Source organism: Mus pahari, chromosome 2, assembly GCF_900095145.1.
Source record: "Mus pahari chromosome 2, PAHARI_EIJ_v1.1, whole genome shotgun sequence".
Taxonomy (NCBI): Eukaryota; Metazoa; Chordata; class Mammalia; order Rodentia; family Muridae; genus Mus; species Mus pahari.
Window position 1 is genome coordinate 142181223 of NC_034591.1, and position 22948 is coordinate 142204170.

Here is a 22948-nt window from a genome sequence, read left to right on the forward strand (position 1 = left end):
GAACCATTGTTGGGATTTGGACTGCAGACTGTAAGTCATCAATAAATTCCTTTACTATATAGAGACTATCTGCAAGTTCTGTGACTCTAGAGAACCTTGACTAATACAGTGTGTGTGTGCACACGTGTGTGTGCACACGAGCACATGTGTGTTATAGTTTGCATGTGGAGATCAGAGGTCAACTTGAAAGAGTCAATTCCCTCCCTCCAATACACGGGTCCTGGGGATTGAACTTGGGTCATGGGGCCTTTACCCACTGAGCCATCTCAGTAAGCTTTAGAAGCAGATTTTTTTAAGCTCCACGTTGTTGGGCTCCTGACCCATCAGCCTGGATGGGTCGCCTGAACTCACTTGCTTTGTCCTCGTGAGATCGCTGGAGAAGGCATGCGTAAACTGCACATTACTCAGAAACTGCCCAGCGGCTGCTGCTTGCTGAAACCCAGTCTCGGAAAGGGGCGCATCTACACCTTGTCCTGCAGTAAGACAGAGACATTCAAAAATGTATCTTAGCAAAGTCACATGAAAGGGACAGAAGCTGCAGTGATTGCTGTGACATGATGTGATCACCTTGGGTACGAGACTTCTTAGGGAGCTGACGTGGGCCTTCCCCACTCACACACTTCCCCGAAAGCTGCCCGTCTCCTGGGAAACCATGAGAACTGGGCCATCTGGGCTCCTCCCACTTTTCCATCTGTCCATTTCCCCGCTATGTACTGCACACGCAGGCTGTTCCTGCACGCTGCATTCCGTGGCTGGGTCACTTGTCTTTCTCCTCTTCAGTCCACTGTCTAAAGGTCAGCACGGCGATGACATTACTCCTCTTCCTTCTGTCCTCATTTCACCGGACATGATGGCTCACACCTATCACCTCAACCCCTGTAAAGCTGAGGCAGGAGGATTACAGTGAATTGGAGGCCTTGGACTACATTATATGTAAGTAAGCTGCAGGCCAGCCTAGACTACAAAAGGAGAGCTAACATACATCTTAAAGAATTATTAAAACACGGGGAAGTCAGTGGGAACGTAAAGTGCGTAGGGGAGGAGCATCCGGAAAGGGAGGAAGGAAACTGCTGGCCCCAAGGATGGAGCAGGTCTCTCTCTGAGAGGAGGAGATGGAGGAGGCATTCCACTGTCAGCACATGCTGGCTGCAGGGGAAGGGGCTGCTGTGTGGGCCAGAGGGCTGGAAACCACAACTGAACCGAACCCACAGAGCCTGGGAGGAGTCAGTCTAAGATCAGGAGGAAAATCAAACTCCAATCTCCTTCAGAGAAAAACACGCTCAATAAGGAGTAATAAACTTGCATTCATTTAAGGCAAACAAAAGATCAACTCAAAAAGTCAACATGCGGGCTGGTGAGATGGCTCAGTAGGTAAGAGCAACCGACTGCTCTTCCAAAGGTCTGGAGTTCAAATCCGAGCAACCACATGGTGGCTCACAACCATCCATTACAAGATCTGACTCCCTCTTCTGGAGTGTCTGAAGACAGCTACAGTATTCTTACATATAATAAATAAATAAATCTTTAAAAAAAAAAGATTTAAAAAAAAGTCAATATGCACTCAGAGATAGAGGTGCAACCCCCCCCCGCCCCTGATACACACACATACACACACACACACACACACACACACACACACGTACACACACGTACACGTATACGTCTCATGAATGAAAGCCAGGAGGCACAACAGAGAAGGGATTTAGAACCACTGAGACTTTAGATGTTAAAGCCAGCGGCAGAGATTAGAGATAAAGACAGACTCCGAATAACTGATGAGCACAACCCACCAAGAACAATGCAACTGATGGGGAAAATTCCTCTCTGAGCAACAGTGTTGCAGAAGGGATGTAAGGCCCTCAAACACAGAGCTGAGGACATGATGCAGAAGGCAGCTCAGGCACTGGGAGGATCTGGAACATTCCACGGATGTGTTACAGATAAACAAGAAGGAAGAGCTCTCTTAGTTTCTGCTACTGTGACAAAGTAGCACAGAGCAGGCGGCTCATACTCCCAAGTCGCCTGCTTGTCACTGCTCTGGAGCCTGGGGCTCTGTTGGGACGCTGGGCTCCCTTCTGCCGAGGCAGGCAGAGTGCTGAAAGCTCAAACTGCAGAGCTAAGACAGGGCAACTCTCTGCGTGCCACCTTGTAAGTCTCCTCGGTGAAGCTGTCCCTGTGATGGAGTCACATTCGTCTACAGCGTGACTCTAACTACAACTCCAAAGGACGAATAAAGAAGTGGAGCCCGGAAGACTGCAGAGACGGCAGCGGGCAGCTTTCTGAAATGGGGGGAGGCAGGATTCTAGGGCCGGGGAAAGCACAAAGTGGGAGGTGGGAGAAATTAAAAAGGGAAATCCCTGGGCTGGGCTCAGCATTTAGGAGCACAGGCTCAGAGCAGCCGCCTTTCCCTGTCCCAGCTCCCTCTTCTGGCCACCTGGGACATCGCATGTAGTGCGCAAACCACATGCAGGCAAAACGCTTGCACGTATAAATTAACAGGTAAATCTTAAAAACATCCCTCTGGATAGAGGCAAGATGGAGACCACCAGAACCAATGGGAAGAGCCAAACAGTGCTGCAGAGACAGCTATGAGACGTGATAGGCTGGTCACTCATCTCACTGCTGACAAAGGACCTGACTAGAGCAAGGGAGGGTGGAGCCGAAGAGATGGCCAAGCAGTTAAGAGCAGAAACCATCTGCAGCTCCAATTCCAGGGAACCCAGTGCTCTCTCTTCTGTACCCGCCTCCCCCCACACTGGTTCATAGATGTACATACAGACAAGCCACTCACAGACATAAAATAATAAAAAGGAGGGGCATGTGGCTCGGAAGTCCATAATGATAGGGGAGCTGTGGAGGAGGGCTGAGGGTGCAGTTGGTCTGCACCCTTACAAAGCTCAGGAATGAATGACCCCCTCACTATGGGACTGGTAATGGAGCTGCCAGCTTGAGGATGGGTCTTCCCAACTTAATGAATTTAATCTAGATGGTCCCTCCCTGGCAACCAGAGGCTCCCCAATAGATTCTGCCAAGGTGATAAACCATTTTAACACTCACAACTGACCTCCTTCATGAGCTGTGCTACAGCTCTGTGCTGGGGACGGGGCCAGGGCCCAGCACCTGCCAGCCCGAGCGCTTTCCTCCCGAAAACACGCTCAGCTCAACAAGCTGATGAAAGCAGAAAGAGAGCAAGTTCCCGGTGACAACCATCAGTGCAGAAGTGTGCCTGCGTGCACTGAGAGTGCTTCCCCACCTAAATATGCCAATCGATAATCAGAAGAAAGGGACAGACTGCTGCCAGCTAGGGACCGTGCTTGGAGACTTATGTTTTACTATTTCTGTAAGTTACGGATGTCTGCGTCAGGGTGTGTGCATTTGGCTGTAAGTCCTGTGGAGGCCAGAAGAGGGTGTAGAGCCCCTGGAGATCAGATCTGGAGTTGGAGTTAAAGGTGGTTGTGGGTCACCCAGTCTGGGTCCTGGGGACCAAACTGGGGTTCTCTGTAAAAGCAATACCCTTTCTCATTCACTAAGCCGTCTCACCACCTTACAAAGTCAGGAGACCAGCCAACTTAAGATGGACGTGAATGCAGATGTGCTTACTCACGTTCTAGAGAGGTTGGCTTTGACAAGCAAAGCAGAGCAAAGGTCCACCCCCACCGCAGAGGGAATCTTATCATTAGTACAGTAACCGTTCAGGAAAGTGCTAATACCAGCCTGTAAATGTCTTATTTCCTAATATGAAGTCATTCTTTACAGCCTAAACTAACCTTGAAGTCTATGCATAGCGCAGATACTGGCCTCAAACCGAGATCCTCCTGCCTCAGGCACCTGCCTGCTGGGATGACTGGCTTTAATTATGTCAAATCACAACTGTGGTATTTCAAGTCCTTAAGAACCCAAGGCGACTTTTGAGTGACTGGCCCCCATGAGGGTCTGTGTAGAGAGACACTATTGGAGACGCCCGTGCATGTCATGCCCACTTCAGAGACTTCTGTTCCTCCACGTGACCTACCGTTTTAGTCAAATTCTATGGTACCCTCACCCCCTAACCCCAATCCAATTCAACCCGATTACAGTGTCACCTGCCTACCTGCCCTCCCCTCAAGTCATTAACAGTGAAGCAGAGCTGGGCAATAATCATTTGAGACCAACCTTGAATGATTTTCTCCTTATTAAGTCTTGTTTCACCACTGAAATTTAAAAAAAAGGAAAAAGAAAAAACTGTTACCAAATTATTTTTGAAAAGAGAAAAAAAAAACAATGAAGAACAATGAGATTCATAACAAATCTTAAACTTGCAAATCTAATTATTTCCTTTCCAATCTTCCACCCCAACTCTTGAATTCCATATCAAGCCACCCCTAGGGCAAATATAAGTGGGTCAGGAGATCAATGTTAAGTGAACTGCTGGAGGAAAAAGCTATTAAAAATGCAGGTGTGTACGCATCAGCTCTATTTCTGATGAGGCAACCTTGGTAAAGTAATCCTGCTGACCGAGCAAGATCACTTCAGGGCAGCAGGCCGGGAACCAGGGTGGCCATCTATGAGCTGCTGCCCTGAAGGAGCATGTGACAGGCATGAACATGGAAAGAGACCCTTAGCACCCAGAATTGACCCTGGTCCTGGAATGGAGTTGGTCATACTGTGTGGTAGCTATAGACCGACACACACAGTGTATCTATATCTCTATATCTATCTACCTATCTATCTATCTATCTATCAATAGATAGGAAGGATAGATCAGGCAAAACGTTCATATACATTTAAAAACAAACAAACTGCAAAGCTTGTGTGGTAAGAGAACAACCTGCACTATACAGGACTAGAAGGCCAAGTGTGAAATAATACTCAAGTGCTAACTCCTTAGAAAGGAGGGGAATAAAATAAAACTGGATTCACATAAAGAAATACTGGAAGAATATACTAATAGGTCCAGGCATGGTGACGTATGCCTTTTCTGGTATGGCCTAGGTAGGGACAGAATGACAAGGGCCAGCAGGCATGGCTGCTTTGGGCATGGCTTGTTTGTATAATAATGTACATATTTTCATGTTCCTCCTTTGAAGAATGCCCTTCCTGCTAATGTTAATGATGCCAGTCCAGAAGGCAAAGGTGTGGTTAGTAATGGTAAACCCTTAAGGCTGTGGAAAAGAACTCTAAAAACATGGGTTCAAAAATATGTAATTTCTCAAAAAGTAAGGATGTAACATGAATTATATGAGGGGCTTCACGAAACCTAAGGAACTGGAGCAGTTTTGCTGTGAGCCAACTTGTCACAAAGGTACTTTTCTGTTTCTGCTTACAAAGGCAGGCAGATTCCTGAGTTCAGGGTTGGCTTGAGACAGAGCAAGGTGTGGCAGAAATGCTAATTCCAGGACAGGGTCCCACCTAGCTAGCTTACCACTGGGGTTATCAGAAGCAGGCAGATCTCTGAATCCCTTTGCAAAGTTAAAAGAAAACCTGTGCTCACTGCCTTCAAAGATTCAGGGGGCTGGGATCAAGGAATGCTGATTCATAGGGTAATCAAATGGGAACCTGGGATAAATGACTGGATTGCTATGTAAAATTAAACACTGGGCTTGTGATCTGCAAGAGATGAGCTATCCAGAAATTTTTTTAGAATAGCAAGAGAGAACTGCTTGGAGAACTGTCTCTAGCAGAAAATAGAGAGCTGCCTGGAGAACGCAGAACAGAGAGAAAGCCAGAAAGTTCTGCTGTGTTCCAGCAGAACACAGGCCTACAGCTTGGACCCAGTTGTTTGTTTTCACCACTCCCAGACACCCCTTCTCTCAGAACCCCTCTCCAAGCCCAGGCTGGTTCTCGTCATTCAAGAGGCAGAAGCCAAGTGGAACTTTGTGAGTTCAAGGCCACCCTGAACTACAACGTGAGTTCCAGCCAGAGCTACAACATGAGTTCCAGCCAGAGCTACAACATGAGTTCCAGCCAGAGCTACACAGTGAGTATCTGTCTCGAAAACAAAATCAAGTTTTTGAGAAAAGTATAGTGGTAGTACACTTGCTTAGCATGCAAGGCCTCAGGTTCAATACCCAGCACGGCAAAATAAACTCAGTAACTAAAATACAAACAAGTAAATAAATATGGTCTCATATGGGTAGAGGATAGGAACAAGGAGAATTGTTTTGGTTCCTAAACATACAGATATTTTTAAAAATGTATGATTACATAAGTGAAATTACTGTGTTTGGAACCGTTTAGGCCTTGGCAAAACCAAGACTACTGATGGTTCACTATTAAAAGAGTTCCTATATATAGTATAGCAGCATCTTAAGAAACAGCCACCAAAAAAAAAAAAAAAAAAAAAGAAAGGTCAGCGGCAGAAGGCTGGGCTGGGCAAGCTGGTGTTCCTAATCAAGGGAAAGAAATCGTGCCCTGGGCTTACTTCCTGCCTCAGCTTTAAAATCTTCCTGAGGCCAATAAAAACTGCCTCCTGTTGAATTGAGGTCAGCTTTTGGGAGGATGAGAAAGAAAAAAGTGTGTGAGTTCAAGGCCAGCCTAGGCTACATATCAAGTTCCAGGCTACCTCAGGCTACTCAGCAAGACTCGCTCCAAGGATGAAAAGCTGCTGTTTGGTAACGCAGCTTGTAAGTCTAGCAACTGGGAGATGGAGGCAGGAGGGTGAGGAGTTCAAGGGTACCTCTGAGATCAGCCTGGCCTACAGCAGTCCTGTCTCCAAAATCTAAAGAAATGAAGCAGAACTGTGTATCAAGCTTAAGTAGAAATATCATCCTACCACTCACTCCCAGCAAGAGGCAAAGAAGCGCCCTCACGGTGCACATTTAACATCAAGGACGGGGCAGGGGGCAAGGGAGATGGCTCAGTTGGGAGGTAAATTGCTCCCCATATAAGAATGAGTACCTGGGTTTCATACCTGAAGTAAAAAAACCTGTGGGGAGCTGGAGCCAGTCAGCCTAACACAATCAGAAACCTCCAGAACCAATGAAAGACCCCGGGCTCAAAAAATTAGGTGGAGGGGCTAGAGAGGTGACTTAGTGGTTAAGAGCACTTGGCTGGTGACTCACAACCAACTCCAGTTCTAGGGGCTCTGCTGCCCTCTTCTGGCCTCTGGAGGGACTGCATACACATGATACACAGACATTCCTTCATGCAAAACAGCAATGCACATAAAATATAAGTAAATCTTTTATCTTTTTTTTATTAAAAAAAAAAAGGTGGAGAGTGATCTCACACACACACACACACACACACACACACAAGAGAAAATTACTAATTTTGCCACTCCAACATTTTGCAGATAGCACTGAGAGTGAAATCTCTCCCTATGGGCAGCGGCCCTTCTCTTGAACACTCACTGAAAAGAATCCACGTGACAGAATAGTTTTGCAAATTCTTATCAGTAAGAGGTAAAAACAAAAATGGATACGATTTAGTGAACAATTTCCTTCAGCTGTAGGTTGCTCCCTGCTGGGGCTAGAGGTAGATGTTCAGGGGAGAGGAGTGCTTGCTCTGTAAGAACTGAGCTGAGATCCAGGCGTTACATAAATGGCAAGGTATGAGCCTGAACCTGGGTGCTGGCAACTGGGGAGAGGCAGGAGGGTCACTGGGACATGCTGGCTGCCAAACTAGCTTCAGGCTCAGTGAATTACTGAAGTCTCCCCACCTACATATATGCGTGATACACCCCCAAGGTGTGCGCGTGCGCACGCACACACACACACACCCTGCTACCTTTTAGCATCTAGCAGGCTAGATGTTTTGAACTCAAGCCACGTTATAAATATTCAAAGATTACATAACCCAAAAGTAGAACTGTTTCCCCCAAACCTGTGTAAATATTTAGTATTGCAGCTTTTAGCAGCTTTAAAAGGGTATCCATAAATCCTTGAGGCAGGTGTTTAAAGCTAGTTTAGGGAGGGGATAAGACAAAGCTAAGCAAGCCCTTGGCTAGGGAACCAGAGGAGGAGGAGGCTGTGGAAAGGTCAGAGCGATGTATTTGGACGGAGTGGAGGATGCATCACTCATTTTCAAATTCTGCAGGGTGATCCATTTCCAAAACAGAACACCAGGCTCCACAGAAGTCTAGACACTTATGCCAAGAGCTGAAGTCTCATGACCTGCCATTTATAGGCCCTGTGGGTGGGGGAGGTGTGAGCATGGGACACCACGGGGAACACACAAGACACAGGCAGGCCTCACTCAGGCTGTAGGTTACCCTTTGCTGTTACGTAAAAGCGAGTCCCTTGGCTCAGGTTTACATACTTAATCCCTTGTTAGATCCTTATAAAGATTCCGACTCAATAGACAGCTTCAAGCTATCCACAGCCGAGAAGCCGACCTTTGTGGGAAATTAGCACACATCTGGGATTTTCAGCACATTTATTCCAGTGTGTAAATTACCACCTCAACTGATACCACCTGACCTTTTACCAACCATTTCAATAGCAAATACAGATTCAAAGGCTAGTCCCAGAGGAAAAAAAATTATAATAAAATGGAAGTAAAATGGTGTTGCAAGTGACTGACTATAAACCCAAATGCTCAAGAGAATCCAGGCCTCTGTGGCTGTCATGTACGAACACTCACCCAGCCTCCCTGGGTTGGGTTACAATGCTGCAACTTTCATGAGAAATTACAGTTCAATACAAACCAGAGACTTGAAGCTTGGAATCCAGGGTGTTCTGGTCCAAAAGTGACCACCTCCATTTCAAAGTAAGAAAGACAAAACAAAACAAATAAAATGGAGAGATGACTCAGCAACTAGAGCACTGACTGCCCTTCCAGAGGACCCAGGTTCAATTCCCAGCACCCACGTGGCAGGCTAACAAATGTCCAGAGCTCCAATTCTAGGAGATCTGACCCCCTCCTCTGGCCTCTGTGGGCACCAGGAACACACATGCTACACAGACATACATGCACACACCTATAATCATAAGATAAATTAATTAATAGAAAATTTAAGACATGACAAATTAAGATACACATAAAATTCCATGAAGGATTTGGTTAGACACAAGAAAACTGCTTTAAATTTGTCTTGCATTATAGTACAGCCCGGTGTAATTAGCCAACTTTCCCATGAGTCGTTATATTTACCTATGGTGACTACCAGTCAAATGTGAAAGCTTGTTTGTTCTTGAACCAACCAGACTTCTCTCTGTCACAGTCCAACAGAAAGAGGAAACCTGGGATGACCATGCCAGGACAGCAGCTAGCCACAGCCCTGTCTATTTCAACATACTAGTCTTCCTGTGTCTAAAAGAGAATAAAACTTTGAGACAGGATTCCACTATGTTCCTCTGGCTGCTAATGTAGACCAGGCTGGCCTTGAACTCCTCTACCTCCTGACTGCTGGGGTTTTAGGTACGCTGCCACAACTGTTGAAGAAAACTCCTCTTTCTACTCCCTAAAATTATAACAGGTGATATTTCCAAGTGGCTTTAAGGCAAGCAAGAAGCAGAGAATAGTGGGTTAATTTGCTCTGGTTCAAATACTTGCCACACGACTTTAAGTTCCTCGAAGTCCGACTCCCCTGACTCTCCAGTGAATCAGACACTCCCTACTCACACAGATATTGCCCATTAAGAATCTAAGTAGGGATGGTTTCCCAGCTGGGTCCAGAATATTCTCAGGTTGAAAAAGAGGACAAGGGGGTTCATGTTCCTTCAGTGCTCCCAACAAAGCTGTATCATCTCCTAGAACATTCTAGAAAGCACAGGGGGAACACAAAAAGACACGGGGAACCAGATTTCTAATTCAGCCACTAAAATCCCTGAATCCTAAAGGTCCACTTCACATGATGCTGGAGACCATCTTCCTATAAAGAGAAAACTGGACAGAAAAGGCATGCGTTGAAGAAGGCTCCCACAAGGTTCGAACGCTGTCAGCGGTCCTGTGAGCCCTATGAAGCCGGAAACGGTAATCAGTCCCGCTCCGAGAAGCTGTTCTGAGAAGCTCTGACTATACAGGTGAGACTCAGCTGCGTTTTTATCTGAGCTTTGCTTACAGAAGAACACGTTATTTAATTCTCAGGCATATTTCTTCCTCTCTGCTGCCACGTGCCCCATTCCCTCCATTTGGTTCTCTGACCCAGAGAGATTAGAAAGACTGCAGCCACCAATCTGCTTCTCAGGACGCAGGTCAGAAAGCTCAAGCCTGTCCTCAGATGCCAAAGCTACGAGGCTGCTTCTAGCTGGAGCCTGAATCCCAACCAACCAACCAACGCTTTGAAACTTCCCTCCTCTTACCCACCCTGAATCTGCCTACCATCATCACCAGGCAAACACGTACTGAGAAGGAAAAGGATAGGAGACCTAAAGCCAGATTCTGCTCCATGAAATCTGTCATGATAAAAATGTTTGTTCAGGGTGATGCAGCAGACAGAGAGGAGAGCTCGGACCCTCTAATTTTTTTTTTCTCAGAACTGTAGCCTCTGAAGGGAGGTAAACTGCAAAAGTACCCCCGATGCAAGGAGAAAGGGGGGAGGGGTGAGAAAACGAGGCAACCAGCATAGGACAGATGAGGTGTGGCCCAGCAGTTCTGAAATTCTGGAATTTACTAGGGGGCAGAAAAGGTCACACTGAAAAGTCGAGAGGCCGGATCATGTCTTTAATCAATGGCTGGGAACCTTGATCATGTGCTTCTCCACACTTCTTTCCTCATGGAAAACGCAAGTCTCTTGACAGTTAAAACCTGGCTTCCTCACTCAGGGTGTCGCGGATAAAAGATTGAACACGAGAGAATTCAAAGGAAAAGCACATGGAAAGCCCACCCTCCCCGGACTGGAGCACGTAAGGGACCAGAAGAGACCCAGGCCAGGAAGCTCCCCGTAACTGCGATACTCACTGGCGGATGACGGTCAAGGCGAAGCGCGGCATCTTGGCCCAAGTCGCGTGAGCTACGACCCGGCTCTGCAGCACCTCGCTGCGCCTAACTGCGGGGCCACTTTGCCTGCACTACTTCCGTCTGCCCTGCGGACCGGCTCCGTAGCTATTGGTCGAGGCGGCTGAACGTCACCACAGGGCTGCCAATAAAGGTGGAGCCTGAAACCCGGAGAGGCCCCGCCCAGGCCAGTGGCGCTTGCGCCCCTGCGCGCCAACCTATGATTGGCGCCTGGCAGGTGCGCGCGGCCCCTCCCTGGGTTAACGCCCTGGAGTCTTGCCAGAGCTAGCCTGCATCAGGGACAGATAAGAACTGCTTTGATTCTTTTATGCTGAACTGATTTGAGGAAGGCGTGCAAGGTGTAGTGTGCCTGTAGTGTGCCAAGGCGATGGCTCTCTCTGGTGGTTACACAGCCAGACTGCAGCATCCTGTGAGGGTTAGCTGTTATTCTTTTCCTGGGAGGTGAGGTCAAACTAGGTGTGTAAATGCAAACCAACCTAGTTTCTCAACTTCTTAACCAAAAACTTTTGTCAGGCCCCTTTCTTGTCTTCTGCCTTGCTGAGCCTGATCCTCCCAAACATTACCAAGTATTTTTGCTAATGCTGCTACCATTTATAATTAAGTCACTCTAGAGGTCTCCACTGGTATCTGTTATATTAAGAGTTGAATTCAACCACTCCTTAAAATAGTTCCTATTCTAATGAATGTTATCTCTGTTGCACTGATGTAGAGGAAAGTCTTTTCCTTAAAAACAGATGCAGGGACATAGGTTCTGTATAAAACCCTTCGAGAGGGGTTAGGGAGTTGGCTTAACCCTTTAAGAGCCCGGATTATTTGCTCATCTTGAGAACCAGGTTCAAAGCCCAGTACGCCCACAGAGGCTATCAAACATCTTAAACTCCAGTTCCAGGAGATCGGCTACCTTCTTCTGACCTCTGGGCACAGACATTCAGGCAAAGCACCTATGCACATAAAATAAAGAGAAATCTCAATCAATCACTAAATAGATGTCTTCAAGACCGAGACTGAGGCTCTAGTCTTCAGCCATATGATAGGAATATAGGGACAAAAGGGCTATAGGACTTAAGAGGTCACAGCTTGTGCCCAGCAAGCCAGGCCTGGTCACCTAGCCTTCCTAAGAGCCAAATAAATAGTGAATAAAAAGGAGAAACGGGAGGTTTATTCAGTGTAACCACTGTTCCTCACCTCAGTCCATCGGTGGGATCCTAAATTTTCTCTGAAATTTTAAATGGAAACTAAGAGACAGACATGACTAAGCAGCCCCAGCCACCAAGGTGTGGTCACCCACAGAGGAACGGCTCACCTCTACCTCTAACAAGTGCTGTTCCTCCCAGAGACGGTTCCCTCCTCTGACTGCCTCCAGGACTTTTTCTTCCTCCAGCAAATGATTCCTGGAGAGACTCCCAGTCTCTTGGGATCCATTGTTTCTACAGACTCGTAGCCAAAGAGAGGGCACAAGAGTCTCTTTTGGGTATATTTATTCTTGCCGACTGTGGTGGCACATACCCTTAACCCCAGCACTCAGGAGTCAGAGGCAAGAGAATCTTCTGAGTTTTAGGTCAGCCTGGTCTACACAAGGAGTTCTAGACATCAGGGGTTACATTGTTAGGCCCTGGATGATGATGATGATGATGATGATGATGATGATGATGATGATGATAAAACAATGTGCTGGCTAGTTTTATGTCAACTTGATACAAGCTATTGTTATCTGAAAGAAGTTGGAACCCTTCTTTTCCTATCAAGTTCATCTCTTCTATGACCCTTCACTGTATTTATTTTTAGGTTGAGTTTTGGTTGGTTGGTTGGTTTTTGGTTTTTCAAGACAGGGTTTCTCTGTGTATCTCTGGCTATCCTGGAACTTACTTTGTAGACCAGGCTGGCCTTGAACTCATAGAGATCTGCATGCTTCTGCCTCCTGGGGTGCTGAGATTAAAAGTATACACCACCATACATGTCTCTCCACTTTATTTATTGAAACAAGGTTTTTCGATGAACTTGAAGCTCCATGGTTCATCTAGACTAGCTGGCCAGCAAGACCCAGGGACCCTCCTGTCTCAACCCCTAACCCCAGCACTGGGAATAGAAGCATGCACCACCATACATAGGCAGGGGCAGGGAGATCAGAAGCTCAAGGTCATCCTGGCTTGCCTTTCCCATGGGTACTAGGGAACAAACTCAGGTACTCATGTTTATGTGATGGACACTTCACAGCTTCTAAATTAAGTTATTTAATGAATCTAAATAAAACTCAGTGAAAATTCACCAGAATATATAGCATGTAAAGTAGTTGATGAATAGAAATACAAATTTCAGGCTAATTAACACCATCTCTCATTCCATAGTGAATCCAGATAGCACTGTTACCCCATAAATATGTGCAGTTTGTATATACCAATTATAAAACAATCTGCTAAACTAAAGAAGGCCTCACCAGAATACAAACAGGACCCTAAGTCTAAAGCCAAAGATGACAGAATGAAACATGCCTCTAACCCTAGCGCTCCAGAGTCTGGGGTCTATGAAGACCACATAGCTAGTTCAGAGTTCCAGGCCTGGCGTACCTAGGAAGACACTCTCCCAAACAAGCCACAAAAAGAACAATTGCCACTCAAGTATGGACTTTCAGGAACCAGAGAGCTGCAACTCTGCGATAGAGGGCGCTATCTGCCATGGTGCTGCACAGGCAAATCTTTGCAGGTTTCGGAAGGCGGAGGGAGGCTGCAGTGGTTTATACCGGCATTAAAGAGGGAGATGCTTGGATTTACCGGCAGGAACCTTCATGCACCGCCGCTGTCATAACTGATTATATGCTGGACCCCGAGGGAAGAATAGGGTCCTGGAAGCCACAGAAAATCAAGACTACACGGTAAACCATCTGTTTTACGCAGCCACTGAGAAATAATAACGCAGCCAATGATCCGAGCAAGAGGGGCCTGCCAGGCCCACTGTGCCCAGCTCTCCATCAGCTTGGTAGCCCGGGGAGGAGGATTGGTTTTGGCAGTCAGTCTGCCAGCACCTGACATCTGTTACCAGGAGCTCTCGATGATGTTCATAACTGCCAACCTTTTCACTGACAGACAGTTGAAGGCCGCCTTCTCAGCCCGACGTGCTTCTGAGGACCTCACTATTATTTGAAGACACGTATCCAGTAATCCCTTTTCATGCCTGGCCATTTAGCCTGTCACTTCGTGAGGGAAAGAACTCTTTCCCAGGGCAGGTTCATGGCTGTTTGGAAGCCATAGCAGCGGTGGCATGAAAGGGTATTATGAAAGTCCTAAATGCTGACCAGGATGGCTTACGTTATCAGTGTCTCGGCTAAGAGCCTCAGAAATGTCTTCTTCACTCCTCGACTAGCCTCACTTTTTGGGAAAAAAGCATTTGTGTTTATGACACCGTTAAGGGAAATTAAGCCTGTGCTTCACGTGTATGTTCAAGGTTGGCTGAGCCATGGAAAAGTGTTTTCTTCCTTCCTTTTTTTTTTTTTTCTTTCTTTTTTCCTTTTTGTTACTTTTTCTTTTTCTTTTTGTCTCACTGTGTAAATCTGGCTGGCCTTGGACCTCTTATGTAGACCAGGCTAACCTTGAACTCACAGAGATCTACCTACCTCTGCCTCCCGAGTACTGGACTGGAATGTTTGTGATAGCATATCTGTCTTCTTAGGGAAGTTTTCTGTGTCCCAAACTCTACAAAGACTGCCTCCTTTAATCCTCTCGATAATCCTGCAGGCTCTCCTACCTTAAAAGGCACAAGAGACTCAAAGCTCAAACCAACAGGGTCTGGTAGCCATGGGATTCAAAGCTGACTCATACATCCTAAGCATTTCCCCTCTCTCCTTACAACACCCCAATTCTCCATTCAGTATTACTACATAGGGTATAAATGTGTGACAGAGTTAATAATTTTCCAGGTAGGTCTCGCGCTTTGGGGCTATTGACTGGGAAGGCAGCACAGGCCTGGCAGAAAAGACGTTTAGGCTGGGAATGTAGTTCAGATGGTATACTGCTTGTCTAGGATGCATAAAGACCTGAGTTCAATTCCCAACACTGTATAAATCAGTGTTGTGGTCCAAACCTATAATCTCAGAAGAGGAGGCAGAGGCAGGAGGGATCAGAAGTTCAAGGCTACAAAGTGAATTTGAGGATGGCTTTAGCTCCTGCTTCAAAACAAAAATAAAAAAACAAAACAATTGATCAAAAAACCTATTTTTTTTAAAAAAAGACTTTCAGTTCCTAAAACCCTGGTCTTCTAGCACTAATACCTAGAAAGATTTGAGGTGAGGGCAGAATCAAGTAAGACCATAGGTAATGGTATTGAAAAATAAATATTCTACCGTCCCTTTATTTGAAATTTACAGTGACTTGGAAAATAGGAGTGTTTAAATGTCTGATACTTGAGACTTTCTTAGGTGGTGCAGATTACCTCAAGTTTTGGGGTTCAGGGTGTTTTTTTTTTTTTATTACAGAGACTTTTCTGGGTTTGTGTTATGTGTGTGGAACTTAAGGCTGTGCTACCCTAATTGAAAGTCTGAAATTGGAAACCATGAATAGGTATGAGGGGCAGAAGTCAGACATCAACCTTGGCTGTGCCTCATCGTGAGCCCTCTGCCTTGACTTTCAAGACCTAATCTCACTAGCCTGGAGTCTGTCCAGTGAGGTTAGATTAGGAAACCCCAGGGATCCACCACCTCACATCAGGACCATGATTGCAAGTGAACCTGGGGCTTGAACTTGGATCCTCAGAGACTTGCATCGTAAGCACTTGAGGATGAGCCATCCTCCTAGCCCTGATACCAGAGACCTTTTAAAGGATTATGTTGAAAAGAAAGAATCTGAGGAGTTTTGACATTTCGCTATGTTGCTGGCATGCCCAGAAGGCCTGCCTGTAGACCCAGAGCTCACGTCTCCTTTCATTCACACCTACATTTTCCTGGTGGTTCTAACATGTTCAGCATCACCAGACCTCAGCTCGCTGTGTCCACGAGGGAATGTGATGCTTTGAGTGACTGCCTGTGCTTTCCCCTACATTTGGGGGACCTCTTCCACATCTTATTATAGGGAAGGTGACCGTAAAGGGACCAGGAAAAGCCTGTGTTTTCATGCCTCTTATTGGGTTGGAGGCAAGAAGGGATCTCGCCAGAATTCTAGGTGTAGAGACTCCTGACTCTGGCAGAGTCTCCTGGCTGAGAGCGGGAGGAAGGGAATGGCAGAGGAGAGATGGAATGTTTCTTTTACACTCAAGAGTAGCAACAATGTTATGGAGAGAGAGAGAGAGCCACAGTCTCAAGGCTGGTGATTTTTCCCGGAAGCATTTCACCACATTCAGCAGCTGTGTGTGAGATAGGCCAATTAGCATACAGGTTCTCCAAGGGGCGAGTCCTGATCAATTCTCATTTCCCTGAAGAAATACCACCAGCTAGGTGGGTTTGCTTCCACAATCATGTTTATTTATCACAATTCAGGAGGGTGGACACACTTGTGGGGTTATGGGTAGGCTTTCTTTTGAAATGCCAGCCTCTGCCTATACTCTCTATGGATGAAAGGATCAGAAAGGACTCTCAGGGGTTCCCCCCGTAAGGGCTCTGATCTCACTCATTAGGATGCTACTATTCTCTTGATTCAACTATCTTCCAAAGACCTCACACTGAATGCAAGGATCTCAATATAAGAATTTTTGGAAGGGAGACACAACATATTCCAGTCAAGAGTGCACAGTCTAGAAAGCCAGGCATGGCTGTGGTGAGTGCCTTGTAATTCCACTTGAGAGGCTGAGGGAAGACGAGCGTGAACTAAAGGCTAGCCTGGGCTACACAGTGGTAGCCTATCTCAAAACAACAAAGGAAAGAACAAGAGGATACAATGATAGCCAACTGATAGTCTCAATTCAGCTAATGCTCCACACAGCTGTATCTTAGTAATTAATGATTAATTAACTGGTGTCTTTTTTTTTTTTTTTTTTGAGACAGGGTTTTTCTATGTTGCTATGTTACCCTGTATGTCCTGAAACTCACTCTGTAGGTGAGGGCGGCCTCAAACTCTCAAGATCTGCCTGTCTCTGCCTCCCAAGTGCTGTGACCAAACATGTGCACCACTACAACCCCACTTATTCAATTATATCTTAAATATCAGAAATCAGGTTTTTTTTTAAAACTGAGGATAGTGACTGGCCTCATTGAGAGATGGCTGGGTTGACTTACTTGGACAGCTTTGGGACTGCCCTCACTTTTGAGCGACCAGAATGAGGAAGCTAAGCAGACTGTGTGCCTTGTGTCACTTGGGCTGGGTCCACAGGCTGCCCCCTGCTGCTGGGTCTCAGCCTTCTGGATGGTGGCTGCTGCCTGAAACAGCCCGACAATCTCACACTGGGAATGTCTTGTCTCAAAGACGGGACCTTTTGTAGAAGGTGGCCCTGGAGACAGGGACTGGGATGTCCAGGGCTCCCAGACAGAACATGTGGACAGCTTAGGCTCTTTGGTGTTCCCACAGATGTGCTGCAAGCTCTAGACTAAGGCTCGCCTTCTTTGTAAGTTGATAATAAAGTTGCAGAGAAGTGGCCAAAATCCATACATGTTAATATCTCTGGTAGCTACAAATGTTGCCAGAAGAATTAAAATTTTTTCTTGTGCCAATAAGGTATGTAAAATTGTCCATCCCACAGAGATTCTGTAGGCACCAAGAAGGAAGCCTAAGGCCTTCATTCCCACCCCAGGCCTTTGTTCCACCCAGATAGCCAGAGCTAAGCTGAAAACCAGAACTGTCAAAGGGGGACAGAACTGAATTATCAGAGAAGCAGGTTCCCCAAGCCAAAAGTTAATTTTTGAGGGAAAATAGAATTTTACAAATCCAACCCAAGTGAATGAGCTTGGGAATGTGGTGGTCACACACACTTAGAAACCATATATCCTAGGAGAAACCTAAACATGATCACTGGGACAATTGACTCCAGTACTAGTCACCCATGCTAGAAAGGTGTCCACTTCCCAGGTAAGAATCCTCTGTAAAGGTGCTTCCAATGGGACAGTCCTTTCCTTGTTTTTAGGCTTTCTCTTCATTAAAGGTGACATTCTATCCACCGGATGTCTTCAGCAGGGGTCGCTAGCCTGTCCAATCACTGTACTGAAATCTGCACTTGGCTCAGTTCTCAGCAGAGTCTAAATCAAGTGGTCTGTGCAGTGCAATGTGTGTGGCATTTCGAGTCAGCCACATTTGTTTTCTTGCCTCTGTTCACCTCCTTACTCCAAGCAGAGGCTGTTATAGTTACATGTAAGATTTTTTTTGGGGGGGGGGGTTCAAGACAGGGTTTCTCTGTATAGCCCTGGCTGTCCTGGAACTCACTTTGTAGACCAGGCTGGCCTCAAACTCAGAAATCCACTTGCCTCTGCCTCCCAAGTGCTGGGATTAAAGGCGTGCGCCACCATGCCCGGCTATGATTACATCTAAAATGTCCCCCGCGGGTTCGTGGGTATTGAAGCCTGGGTCCCCGCTGGTGATGCTGCTTTGGGAGGTTATAGAGCCTCTGGGAAACATGCCTTAGCTAGCAGAAGGAAGCTGTTGGGGATGGTTATAGAGCCTCTGGGAAACATGCCTTAGCTAGCAGAAGGAAGCTGTTGGGGATGGTTATAGAGTCTCTGGGAAACATGCCTTAGCTAGCAGAAGGAAGCTGTTGGGGATGGGTCAGGAAGGAGTTCTCCGACCCACCAAGATACAAACAAGCTCCACAGCCGCCTCCTGGTCCTCTCAGGGTCTGCAGCATGAGCCCCATAAATCCCTCTTCCATGTGACTGCTGGGGACTTTATTGGTGCAACAAGGAGAATAACTAATAGAGACCCCATTATATCTACCTGAGTGGGCGAGGTGGCTTAATTTGCTTAGCTCCAAAATGGAGTCACACTCACCAAAAGGGACTGAGGATTGTGAACAGGATAACTCTTCCTTCATTCTTTGTTTCTGAGACAGGGTTTCTCTATGTAGCCCTGGCTGGCCTAGGACTCACAGAGATCCTCTTGCCTCTGCCTTTGCAGTCCTGAGATTTAAGGTGCCACCATGCCCACCCTTCACCTTTAAGTAGTGGGGCTGGAACCCAGAGACTGTGTACACCAGGCAGATGCTCTACCACTGAGCTAACCCTTCAGCTTGCCAATGTTTCTTTACGTCCCAAAGCCACTCAGCCGGCAGTTATCTCAAAGTCCCTTATCTTGACATCATATGTTGGAAGCACGGGCACCTGTGTATAAAATTATCTTTTAAAAAAGACCACTTTAGGTGTGTTTCCCCCCGCCCCCCTCTGCTTTAGCCCAGGATGATAGCAAATGCAGGTCAAATGCTGGGTGTCAACCTGGCTCTATGCTTTTCAATGAATCGACACACTTCATTCTGACCACACTCTTGGAGGGATGTACGGTTGTTCTTTAGCTTTGCTTCCCAGATGAAAGAACTGAGATGAGTTTACTGTGAGTTACTAGGCAACTGTACCCAGTGGAGGACTGCCAGGGATTCCAGGGCAGGCTTCACACTAGAGCCTCTGCATTCTCCACCGATACAGTTGGGCCTGTGACTCCTCATCTGGCTCTGCCACTAGTGGCAAAGTAGCTATCAAAGATATATTTGTTGATGGAAGGGTTCTCACTCAACTCCTTGGTCTGTAGCTCATCTGTGCGGTGAACTGGCGGTACTTGTAATCACCTCTGTGAAAGAGTTTGAGATAGTCATACTTTTGACATTGAGCAATCTCTCCAGCCAAACCCCCTCCATCACCCCTTCTAGCTGCTATTCAGCCCTGGATGGCCTCCCTATGTGGACCAGGCTAACCTCGAACTCACAGGGATCTACCTGCTCCATAAGCCACCATGCCCAGTAGATTTGCAGTTAAACAAAACAAAGCAAAAAAAAAAAAAAAACAACAACAACAACAACAAAACCAAAAAACCCTCCAAAACTAAAAATCTTACAGGTAAAAGAAAATGCCCCTCTGGAGTCTGGAGAGTTGGCTCGGATTTGAGAGCATTTGTTGCTCTTGCAGAGGATCAGAGTTAAGTTCCCAATACCTACTCCAGGGCTCACAAATATCGGAAACTGACCAACCCCACTCAGTCAGTCAACAGGCTCTCCAGGGCAGGAGCAAGGATTAAAAAGAAAAAGACAGTTAGACAACACTGTAGCACGACCCCAGCCAGGTCTGAGGCTGAGGCAGGTTTATTTCTTCCCAGTCTGCTTTTATACCATTTTAATTACATGCAAGTAATAAGGCCAGTTCTAGGTTGAGGAACAAGCAAGACAATAAACACAAATAGCCAAGAAGCAATCGAAGCAATAAACCAAGTCCAGTGATCACTCCCTCGATCAATGTTTCTAAGGGCTTATCAGGGGTGACCAAGTTATCTGAGCCTACTTCCCTGTCTTAGCCCAAAGTCATATTCTTGCCTGAAGCCTACTTCTTTGTCCTAGCTTAAAATTAGATTCCTGCCTGAACTTACTTCCCTGTTCTAAGCTAGATTCCGAGCTTACTTCCTTGTCCTGGCCCAACGTCAGATTCCTGCCAAGCAGCCCCCAAAGCTCTCGACATGTAACTCTAGTCCCAGGGAATCCGATGTCCTCTTACCTCATCAGAGACACCATGCATACATGTAGTGCACATACATGCAGGCAAAACACTCATATACATAAAATAACCACCCCCCACACTACGTAAAAATGGGAGAAGCTCATGCTTAATGCACATTGGATTGTATCACCCTACTCTCACTTATGAGGTCTACAAAGACCCCTAGATCATCTGACTAAAACCCTAGGGCAGAGTCTCTTGTCTTCTGGGAGAAGAGCTGGTCCTCGGAAGTGGGAAGTACTAGAAATGAGCTCTGAGGTTTCAGATAGCTTCCACAGCCCTTGGAGCAATGCCGCTGCACAGCCCGAGGAAAGAACAGAACCTAGACTACAGAGGAATGGTGTGTGGGGGCTGATAGTGGGCAGGGCAGGGGAGTGGGTAGAGGCAGGGGGCAGGGAGAAGGGGCAGAGAAGGCTTCCTACTGCAGCCCACCCTGCCTTGAAGTCCTGGGGTCTCCATGACCTAGATTCCCAAAGAGTTGGTAAGATCTTGACTTTTATACTAGAGATCTCTCGTGCTATTTTAGTGACTGTAGCAGTCCTCACTCTGTGCAGGCTGGATCCGGTCGGTCTGCCACCTTTCGCGGTTGCCGCTTCTGGCCTAGACACCGAAGAGCACGAAACAAGGTAATGAATCAGCATCCCAGCTAGTCCAAAGGGAGAGACTGGGGGCCCATAGGGGGGCCGTGTGAGGAAGTGTCATTGATCATGTGTGGGACAGGCCTGACAAGCGTCTCTGCAGGCTGCTCCCGCCCCCGCCNCCCCCCCCCCCAGGTCAAATGCTGAAATCGTAGTCTCTAGATAGACCCATGCTAGTGGCTTTGCAGATTGGTTACACCTATGACACCAGCACCCCCTGGTGGACATCACAGGAAGGGCCTCATACTTAAGGCAGAAACTTGCCATTCCCAGTGAAATGGGAAGCAGCGTTTTTTAGTAAGCAAAGCTTTGGAAGGCTGATGAGGTAACCATAGGGATATAGAGGAGGAAGAAAGGTAAGCCGGATTGTCAGACTTTTTTTCTCTGGCACTCAATTCTGGCTGTGCAAGCCTGTGAACAGAACTAGAGGCACCTGACCAGTTACCATCTCCAGAAAGGACCTCAAAGCCTAGAACATACAAGTCACCAGTCATTTACCAGGAAATTTCCAGCCTATACCTTCAGGCTTCCCAAGAAATCAGACAGGTGGCCGCCCCGAGTCAGTGTCTATGGCCGAGTTTAGCCCACTTCCCACATGTATTTGTGGAGCTTAAAGTCTGTTGTGCTGTGTGTGCTGAGTTTAGCCCACTTCCCACACGTATTTGTGGGATTTAAAGTCTGTTGTGCTGTGTGTGCCGAGTTGCTGGCTGCCTATCTGATACTTCCCCCTTCCCTGAAAAAAACAACTCACTTTTCATCTCTTTATTTTTGGAAAAAGTCAAGGTCCACTTTTACTGTTCCCAAAGTACACGGACATTCCTAACACGTTTTCTTCAGTTCCCATGCCGGAGCGAACCTCTCCATTCTCCACTGCTCCTCTCTCAACACCGGCTCTTGCCACATTCAGTCCCAGTTGCTGATCCACCTCCATACGTTTGCACACAAGCCTGTGTGCTTGGTCTCCTCACAGAGAAGTTCTTCAGCCACAGAGCTGTGGTGCTTTCATTGTGTTCCCTGAAGACCAGATATAGGCCCGGCACATATCCTGGCCCTGGATACTCACATCACATTGGTGCTGTGAACCCTCATGTCTACTGTCAAAAGCAATATATATATATATATATATATATATATATATATATATATATATATATACTCTTGCCTCACGTATGTATGTGCATCATGTGTGCAGTGCCTCCAGAAGCCAAGAGGCAAAAGAGAGCGCTGGATCCCCAGGAACTAGAGTCACAGTTATGAGCCCCCTGATTTGGGTGCAAGAGCAGCAAACACTCTTAGCTGCTGAAGATCTCTCCACCTCTCTCAAGGGCATTTCTGCCACTGTCCCTCCTCCCCAGCCCAAGACTGAACAATGTCTGGCCTTACATGCAGCTCCTGAACTCTTGCTTCATGGAAGGATGCTAGGAACATCACTGCTAAGCCAACAGAAGGTCTTATTTTGTTGCAATCATGGATGTTTGAGTCTCGGGAACGTCGTTCGAAATACAAAAGCAAGCCCTTTGTGGCAGCACAGAACTTTAATCCCAGTGTTGGAGAGGCAGAGACAAGCAAATCTCTTGAGTTTGAAGCCAGCTTGGTCTATATTGTGAGTTTCAGGACAGTCAGAGCTAAGTAATAAAACACTCTAACTCAACACACACACACACACACACACACACACACACACACACACACACACACACACACACACAGCAAACAAGAACAAAAAAGAGAAATACAAAAGTATGGGTCTGAAGAGATGGCTCTCTGGCTTCTCTGGTTTGATGCCCAGCATCTGCATGGTGGCTCACAGGCATCTATAATTCCAGTTCCA

At 46.7% G+C, this 22948-nt stretch overlaps 1 protein-coding gene and 1 long non-coding RNA gene across 3 annotated transcripts in view; one reads left to right on the forward strand and one right to left on the reverse strand.

The window, feature by feature from the left end:
* Positions 1–10934, reverse strand: part of Tigar (TP53 induced glycolysis regulatory phosphatase) — a 22714-nt gene extending 11780 nt beyond the window's left edge. For both annotated transcript variants that reach the window (XM_029535686.1, XM_021191497.2), the window contains exons 1-3: positions 10822–10934; positions 4153–4190; positions 352–473 (exon numbers count right to left, since the gene is read on the reverse strand). In XM_029535686.1, the coding sequence (XP_029391546.1) occupies positions 352–473; positions 4153–4190; positions 10822–10853 (192 nt within the window). In that variant the 5' untranslated portion in view covers positions 10854–10934. The remainder of the gene's footprint in view (positions 1–351; positions 474–4152; positions 4191–10821) is intronic.
* LOC110317116 lies at positions 1–11827 on the forward strand. The gene is made up of 3 exons (XR_002380300.1): positions 1–30; positions 9762–9944; positions 10686–11827. It is a non-coding gene; the product is annotated as an uncharacterized LOC110317116 (long non-coding RNA).
* Positions 11828–22948: the final 11121 nt, after the last annotated feature.